The sequence below is a fragment of the Apodemus sylvaticus genome, chromosome 15 (assembly GCF_947179515.1).
Source record: "Apodemus sylvaticus chromosome 15, mApoSyl1.1, whole genome shotgun sequence".
NCBI classification, from domain to species: domain Eukaryota; kingdom Metazoa; phylum Chordata; class Mammalia; order Rodentia; family Muridae; genus Apodemus; species Apodemus sylvaticus.
The window spans coordinates 84,738,401-84,748,230 of record NC_067486.1 but is presented as its reverse complement, the minus strand read 5'-3'; the positions used below and the strand labels follow the sequence as shown (position 1 = coordinate 84,748,230).

At 36.8% G+C, this 9,830-nt stretch overlaps 1 protein-coding gene across 1 annotated transcript; it reads right to left on the bottom strand.

The window, feature by feature from the left end:
* Nucleotides 1-1,950: 1,950 nt before the first annotated feature.
* Nucleotides 1,951-2,880, bottom strand: LOC127666002 (olfactory receptor 19). The gene has a single exon (XM_052158671.1). It carries the CDS (start codon nt 2,878-2,880, stop codon nt 1,951-1,953), a length of 930 nt encoding a protein of 309 aa, XP_052014631.1.
* Nucleotides 2,881-9,830: the final 6,950 nt, after the last annotated feature.

Below are 9,830 nucleotides of genomic sequence, written 5' to 3'. Positions count from 1 at the left end.
CTATTCTTATCACCCTCCACAAAACTCGACTCTAAATTATTCAAATACATTAACATAAGACCAGATACACTGAACCTGAAAGAAGAGAAAGTGGAGAATAACCTCTAAACAGAACACCCAGCGCACAGGCACTATGATCAAAAATCAGTCTGTGATACCTCATGAAATTTAGAAGCATCTAGATGGCAAATGACACCATCATTAGAACAAAGCAGAAGCCTATGTGTAATGGCAAAATATTTTTAGCCACTACATATCTGACAGAGGGTCAATATCCAAAATAAATAAAGGTCTGTTTTTTGTTTTGTTTGTTTTTGTTTTTTGAGAAAGAGTGTCTCTGTGTAGCCCTGGCTACCTGGAATTCACTTTGTAGACCAGCCTTGCCTGAAACTCAGAGATCTGCCTGCTTCTGCCTCAGGAGTGCTGGGATTAAAGGTGTGTGCCACAACCAACTTTCATGTAATTATTTTTTAATCGACCATTGTTTGGTTTCTATTTTAATTATTCTGCAGAAATTTGAAAGAGAGATTGTTTATGTAGCGATATCCTCTGTCCTACCTCATTGTTAGAAGTGAGTATAATGAAAACTAAAAGAAGTTCTTATGTAAGCCATGTTTTTTGTCATGTGCACTGAAGAGATTTAAGAACACAAGAGTCAAAATGAAAATAATACTTAAGGATGTTTTCACTCACAGCACATTAATGTTTATGAGGAAATATTTAAAGGTGAATATTATTGAATTGTGGCAAGGAAGAAATTATAGGAAGTCCTCAAATGTTTTAAAAGATTTGCATGCTTTTATTTTATATATAGGGGTATTTTCCTGTGTGCTTGTGTGTGCCTCATATGAATGCATTGCCGATGGAAGCCAGAAAAGTGTCAGAGACCCTGAAACTGCAGTTACAGATGGTTGTGAACCACCGCTCGGGTGCTGTTAATTGAACCAGGTTCTCTGGAAGAACAGCCAGTGATCTTAATCACTGATGCATCTTTCTAGCCTAGCAGTTAAAATTGTTAAGAAAAAAATGAGGCCATTTCACATGTATCTGATATTTCAACTTATTTAATAAATGTCTTTATGTTTGATACTGAGGTTTAACATTTAGACAAAGAGACATACATTGTATACTGGATATTTTATGGAAAGCACATAGCTGAAATTTTAATGTATGATTAAATAATTCTGTATGGAATGTCTTTTCTGACTTGGAAACCACATTAAGACAATTAATTTTTGCAAACTTATCTTTCTGTACAAAAGATTTTATGAACAAAAAAGCTATTCTAGAATAATAGTAAACTATACCAACAATGGGACAACTACTCATCAGGACACCTGCAAAGTATATCACAATATCATTAAAACAGGTACCATGGCAGACAAATGGTACCAGTACACATGCAAGGCATATTATATATTAGTATACTAGTATTCTGTACCAAAGAGAAGAATGGGCTTATGAACAAAAAATTGAATATGGAAATATTGTCCTAATCAGGATTGCGAACTTACACAAATACAAATTACATTGAAGTCTAGACTGTAAGAATAGTTAAGACGATAATATAAAAAGATGAACAGGAAACCAGCAAAAATGAGTTGTAGAAATTCTTCTATATTACAATTACATCATGAACATTATTAAGTGTAGTTTATTCCATAGTACTAGCAGAAGTCATGCTTATGTAAAATAAATGAGAATCTACAAACTTCTTCTGACATGATACTAAAAAATATACTAGAAAATTGGAAAATATATATTGGAAAATATAAGAGTATAAGAGAAGAAAAACACTCTAACGATATTACAGAAGAATCAGTAAAGCAGTTAAAAGAGATCAAACCTATAGGACATAAGTGGAAAGATGGAATTCTCTTTCATTATTTAATTAAAGTTACAACGCTGGTTTTGCTACCCAAACTATAGGCACTTCTTGATAAATGTCTCTCACGGCTTTCTTCTGAAGAGTCTTCTCAGAGCTCCCATTAGGTCCTTATTCCTCAGACTATAGATGAATGGGTTCAACATAGGGGTGACCACACTGTACATAACTGATGCTCGTGCAGTTGAGTGTGAGTTTTGTGTAAAAGAAGAACTAAGGTACACACCCAAGAGTGTAGAATAGAATAATGAAACAACTGAGAGGTGGGATGCACAGGTGGAGAATGCTTTGTACTTCCCCTGTGATGATGAGATTGCACGGATGGAGGAAACTATCTTAGAATAAGAGTAAAGGATGCCAGCCAGAGGACCACCACCCAGCAGTACAGCTGCAAAGTACATCACCATGTCATTAGGAAAGGTGTCGTTACAGGCAAGGAGTACCAGTTGATTAAGCTCACAAACAAAGTGGGGAATTTTCAAGTCTGTACAGAAGGACAGCCGCAGTGCCATTGAACTTTGCAGCAAGGAATTCAATGCCGTTGTGACCCAGGACCCCAAAACTAATAATCCACAGAGGCGGCGGTTCATGATGACTGTATAGTGCAGAGGGTGACAGATTGCCACATATCGGTCATAGGCCATCACAGCTAGAAGAAAGTTGTCCAAAACTCCAAAGAGTATGAAAAAGTATACTTGAGAAATGCAGCCTTCATAGGTTATCACCTTGTTCTTTGTTTGTATATTCACTAGCATCTTTGGAATGCTAACAGATGTAAAGCAGATGTCAGCAAAGGACAGGTTGGAAAGGAAGAAGTACATGGGTGTGTGAAGATGGGAGTCTGTAATGGTGGCAATGATAATGAGCAGGTTCCCAAGCAGAGTGACCAGGTACATGAACAAAAATAGTCCAAAAAGGAGAGGTTGCCATAGAGGATCCTCTGAAATTCCCAGAAGAATAAATTTTGCAATTTGTGTGTCATTTTTCAACTCCATATAGCTAATATAACAAAAAAGGAGAAAGCAACCTGATGTAATTCCATTATTAAATAAAACATTATGCAACATTAATCTGACAGTGTGCTCGCTTCAGTAGCACATATACTAAAATCTTATAGAAAAACTGTGGTTAATACTATACTGTTACAACAGTAACTCCTGCTTTGTGTATGAGTGTATTGCTTTTTAGGGCATTCCCTAATATGACTTATTTAGAACTACCATCCAAGACTTGTATTATCTATGTCTCCATGGTAACAAAAAAATGGATTCTTTGTTACAATTGGAAAATACAATTTAATATTGGTCATGCTCTATATATACTCCTGAGATTATATTTTACTATGATCATTTCTATCTAATGATTAAATAAACATAATACATTAGTTCTAAAAACAATAATAGACACAGATTTAAAAAACAAGTCTCCAGGGGGTAATATTGTCTAATTAGCTCAAGTGGTTCCTGAGAGACTGAAAGGAAGAAAAACTTCCATGATTTGAGCTGCATTTCAAACCCTATCTCATCCCTTGAGGAGTCACAAAACACTAACATGTAAAAACAAACTTCTCAAAAGATAAAATATTTTATCAATTTGGTGCTCATATACTTACAGGTTGAGCTTCCATTTGGTGGAAAAAATGCAGAGGGAAAAGAACATATCATGTGAATGAAATAGAAGATATTTTTTCCTGCACCATTCAAGATTATTTTGAATTTTAACTTATACATAATAATTCAATATATCAAATTATACAATACAATGCTGTGATACATGTATATATAACATACTAACCTAGTATACATACTTCATATATTTATCACCAGGAATTCCTGTAGTTCAAACCTTCAAGATATTCCCCTCTAGATTTTGAAGTTTATGATCCATTAGCAAAATGGATCCACCCTGTGTGCAAAATAGGGCATAGTCTTCTCAAGTCTTGCTGTGACTTCCTGCTGTACTGCTCAAACTTCCTACCCCTCAACTCCCACTGTTCAGCCTCTGAAGATTAGCAGTTTACTCAACTTCTGTAATTAAAATATGTTAGGTTCCACAGTGAAACATTAGTGTGCATGATTCTGTGGACTACACCAAGATATAGAAAGACAACAGGAGGTTAGACTACCATTTCTACATAGAGATATCTTCTGTCTTACTGTGGCCTTTCAAAACTTATCTATTTGGATAAACAATATAGAAGTACTATAATTGTGCCTGGTATCATCAAAGTCTCAAAGCCTCCCCACATTATCTTATATATGATTCTGTGTACTCACCAGGACAAAGCACTGAATGTGCCTGACCCCCAAGGGCAGTGCATCATTTGCACATTTACAACAGTGTACTTCATATTGAAATTGTAATTAAAGATCCAAGTGAGAAGTATTCTGTTTTGTTTTCATTTCTATTTTCACAGTTAGGGAAATGTTTGTATTACATGGAATAAGGCTTTTAAAATGAGATATTATATAATAAAAATAATTGCTGTAGAATAAGGTCAGATTTAGCTAATTTATTCTAAAACATTTGAGATAAAATTAAGTCAAATAGTAACATGAATTGAAAGAGTATATATAATCCCCATAGTTTCTCTAATGTTTTCAAGAGAAGTTGATAAATGAACTTGAAATGGTCTATAAAAAATGAATGTCATAATGTTTCTTAAACACTGTGGTGCATAGTATAGGCTCAGTAACTATAAATGAATTGAGAATTAAGTCTCAGTGCAAATACTTGAATATATGATTCTCAATCTAGAGTAAGATAATATCAGTTCTCTAGCTGGCATATTGCAAGTCAAAGTAAAAAACTCTTTAGAAACAAACCATACATTTTGAAAGAACATTTAGAAATATCTACATGTAGATTTCATGAACAAAATTATCTGCAGTGGTACAAAAACTCAATAGTAAGAAGAGGGACATACTCAACAAAATAGAAAAAGCCTATGTGTAAAATCTATATGGAAAGACTCGTGGCAAAGGTTAATTTGTTTCATCTCAGAGGTAATCATCATCTCACTTTACTGTGTGTTCCTCCACATTTAATAGAATACTCTATATCAACAAATTAATTATTTAGACCCTTAACAACACCCATTATCTTCAGATGACTGTATCAATGAATTAATCAGTTAAGTATGTAAGTTACTGCTGACAACTATAAGCTCCTGGCCCAGTGACTTTTCTAGTTTTGGTCTCCCAGTTACTTTTCTGTCACACCTGCAGAGCCCTCAGACTCACCTGGATAGGCCCTCTGGATAAAAACCTGTATTGGAAATCTAATCTTTACCCTGGATGGTTGAATATAAGGACTGAATATTAATTCGAAGATAGTAGGAAGGGGTCATGAATCAACTTCAAGATAGCTGAACACCATAAAGAAAACCGAAATTCGGTCCACAGCAATGTCACATAAACAGAAACAAAGACAGGGGAGGTATTTAAAGCTCTGTGTATCTGCATATTATGTATGTTTCCCTCTTGTCACCTCCAGACCTGATTACATAATTTTCCTATGGGACTTTGCTCTTCATTGAAATAAGTGTTTCTTGTGGAGTCTCTGTTCCCAAGACATCTGATTAAATGTTAACCAAACCAGACTTCATTTATTCATCTCTATGTATTTGTTTACCTTTCTTCTTTTTAAAGATTTATTTATTTTATATAAATGAGTTTACTGTAGCTGTCTTCAGATACACCAGAAGAGGGCATCAGATCCCATTACAGATGGTTGTGAGTCACCATGTGGTTACTGGGAATTGAACTCAGGACCTCTGGGAAGAGCAGTCAGTGCTCTTAACTTCTGAGCCATCTCTCCAGCTCCTAGACTACCTTTCAAAAGTAAAATTTACTAAGATCATAATTTCACTCTGGCCTAATGCTTTGTTTTGTATCTTTTCTAAAGAACAGGCCATGTAATGAGTAAGTCTCATGAATCCTCCAAATCTTTGACTTGGTTTGGGTATATAGTTTTTAGTATCTCCACATATTTTATTATTCTTGCATAAAAAGAAGGTGGGTGAACTGTGCTTTTTTTCCAAATCATAATCGCTACAATCCTGAGCCTCATTGTCCCTTTTAAAAACAATTATACTATTATAATATTATAGAAGAGGAACCACTCAACACTTTTCACTGTAGTCACAAAGCTCAAACAAAGCAGGCAGAGTTAGATATGTGGCGTGAAAACTAATGGGATGGAAATTACTATCTTTCAAATCAATAAAGAACTTATATGTTCAGAAACACAAGAAATTAATCACCCTTAAGTCACCACTACTGGACCTTCCAGTCTGGGCTGATTTGCCTTGGGCCCAAACTCTGCAGCCAGTCCCGTAACACCCAGAGGAAGCAACATTTCCAGGTGCTCTAACACGTGAAAGATCATAGGATCAGAGGTGAGAAGGACATAACATCTGTCCCAACACAACCAGACATAACTGGGACCAGCGGGGTCCAGGGACACAGGAAGCCGGCCCAACCAGTGACATGGGTACCTTCCAGTCTGGGCTGCTTTACCTTGGGAGTGAACTTTGCAGCCAGAACCATAACACCCACAGGAAGCTCCACTTGTAGGCCCACTAACATGCCCAGGGTCCCAGGATCTGAGGATCCCAGGATCTGAGGATCCCAGGATCTGAGGATCCCAGGATCTGAGGATCCCAGATCCAAGGATCCCAGGAACTTGGTCACATCAGTTTCGTAAGGCCACAGAGACAGCTTGATACCCAGAAGCTCTGACACACTCAGGATTTCATGATCACAGGACCCCAGAATCAAAGGAACACAGAGAAAACTGAACTCTGAGGAGTTCTGACATAGCCAGGATCACAGGAAGGACAGGCTCCAGTCAGATATAGCTAGGGCAGGCAGCACTAGAGATAATCAGATGGCAGGGAGTCAAGCATAAGAACATAAGCAAGAGAAATCAAAGTAGCATGGCATCATCAAAACCCAATTCTCCCACCACAGCAAGTCCTGGATATAACACTACACCAGAAAAGCAAGAAACTGATCTAAAATCATTTCTCATGATGATGATAGAGGACTTTAAGAAGGACATAAATAAATCCCTTAAAAAATATAGGAGAACACAGGTAAACAGCTAGAAAGCCTTAAAGAGGAAACACAAAAATCTCTTAAAGCATTTCAGGAAAAAAACAACCAAAGAGGTGAAAGAATTCAACAACACCATCAAGGATCTAAAGATGGAAATAGAAATAATAAAGAAATCATAAAGGAAGACAACCCTGGAGATAGAAACCCTAAAAAATAAACCAGGAGTCATAGATGCAAGCATCACCAACAGAGTACAAGAAATAGAAGAGAAAGGTGCAGAAGATACCATAGAAAAAGAAATTCCTCCTGTCACATAGTAACCAAAACACCAGATGCACTAAACAAAGAGAGAATATTAAAAGCAATAAGAGAAAAAAGATCAAGTAACATATAAAGACAGACCTATCAGAATTACACCAGACATCTCACCAGAGACTATAAAAGCTAGATGATTCTGGGAAAATGTCATGCAGACCCTAAGGGAACACAAATGCCAGCCCAGGCTACTATACCCAGCAAAACTCTCAATTAACATAGATGGAGAAAACAACATACTCCACGACAAAACCAAATTTACACAATCTTTCCACAAATCCAGCCCTACAAAGGATAATAGATGGAAAACTCCAATACAAGGAGGGAAACTACACTCTAGAAAAAGCAAGAAAATAATCTTATTTTAACAACCCCAAAAAAAGCTGCAAAAACATAATTCCAACTCTAACAACAAAAATATCAGAAAGCAACAGTTGCTTTTCCTTAATATTTTTAACATCTATGGATTCAGTTCTCAAATAAAATGACATAGACTAACAGACTGGATACATAAACAGAACCCAGCATTTTGCTACATACAGGAAACACACCTCAGTGACAAAGACAGCTAATACCTCAGAGTAAAAGGCTGGAAAAAAATTTCCAAGCAAATGGTCCCAAGTAACAAGCTGGTGTAGCCCATTCTACTACCAAATAAAATTGACTCTCAACCAAAAGTTATCAAAAAGGATAAGGAAGGACACTTCATACTCATCAAAGGAAAAACTACCAAGATGAACTCTCAATTTTGAACATCTATGCTCCAAATGTACAACCACCCATATTTGTGACAGAAACTTTACTAAAACTCAAAGCACACCTTGGACCTCACATAATACTCCACTCTCAGCAATTGACAGATCATGGAAACAGAAACTGAACAGAGACTTAGTGAAATTAACAAGTTATGAACCAAATGGATTTAACAGATTTTTATAAAAATTTCATCCTAAAACAAAATAATATACCTTATTCTCAGCACTTCATGGTACTTTCTCTAAAATTGACATTATAATTGGTCACAAAACAGGCTTCAACAGATACAAGAAGATTGAAATAACCCTATATCTCTTATCAGATCACCACGAATTAAGGCTGGTCTTAAATTCAAACAAAAACAACAGAAAACACACATATACATGGAAGCTAAACAACACATTTGACCAAATTCAACATCCCTTCATGTTTAAAGTCTTGAAAAGATCAGGAATTCAAGGCCCATATCTAAACATAGTAAAAACAATAAACAGCAAAACAGTAGCAAACATCAAACCAAATGGACTGAGCAATGGAAGATTTAGAGAAAGGGCTGAAGGAGCTGAAGAGGTTTGCAACCTCGTAGGAAGAACAACAATATCAATCAACCAGAACGTCCAGAGCACCCAGAGACTAAGCTATCAAACAACAGTAAGCATGGCTCCAGCTGCATATGTAGTGGAGGATTGCCTTGTCGGTCATCAAGGGGAGGAAAGGTCCTTGGTCTTATGAAGGCTTGATAGATGCCCCAGAGTAGGGGAATTGAGAGCGGGGAGGTGAGAGTGGGGTAGGTGGAGGAACACCCTCATAGAAGCACGGGGAGGGAGGATGGGCTAGGCAGTTTCCAGGATGGGGTGGGGTGGGGACTGGAAAAGGGGATAACATTTGAAATGTAAATAAAGGAAATATCCAATAAAAAAAATAAAAAGTCACGACTACTAAAAATATTTAAAGAAACCATACAACTATGAGGACTAACATTACATACATGGAACTGAATGAAATAACATTATGTCAAAGGTCTATTGATTCTGTCATTTCTTTTTTTTAATATTTTTATTTCCTATATTCTTTGTTTACATTCCAAATGATTTCCCCTTTCCTGGATCCCCCCTCTCCATATGTCCCATAAACCTTCTTCTCTCCATCCATTCTCCAATCACCTCCCTCCTTTTTTCTCTGTCCTTATATTCCCCTCCAATGCTAGATCAATCCTTTCCAGGATCAGGACCTTCTCCATACTTCTTCATGGGAGTCATTTGTTATGCGATTTGTGCCTTAGGTATTCAGGGCTTCTGGGCTAATTAATATCTACTTATCAGAGATTGCATTCCAAGTGTATTCTTTTGTGACTGGGTTACCTCACTTAGGATATTATTTTCCAGATCAAACCATTTGCCTAAAAATTTTGTGAATTCTTCCATTGTGTAAATATACCACATTTTCTGTATCCATTCCTCCTTTGAGAGGCATCTGGGTTCGTTCCAGCTTCTGGCTATTATAAATAAGGCTGCTATGAACATAATGGAGCATGTGTCTTTATTGCATGCTGGGGAATCCTTTGGGTATATGCCCAGGAGAGGTATAGCAGGGTCCTCCGGAAGTGTCATGTCCAGTTTTCTGAGGAACCGCCAGACTGATTACCAAAGTGGTTGTACCATCTTACAGTCCCACCAGCAGTGGAGGAGTGTTCCTCTATCTCCACATCCTCGCCAACACCTGCCGTATCCTGAGTTTTTGACCTTAGCTATTCTGACTGGTGTAAGGTGAAATCTCAGGGTTGTTTTGATTTGCATTTCCCTAATGACTAATGA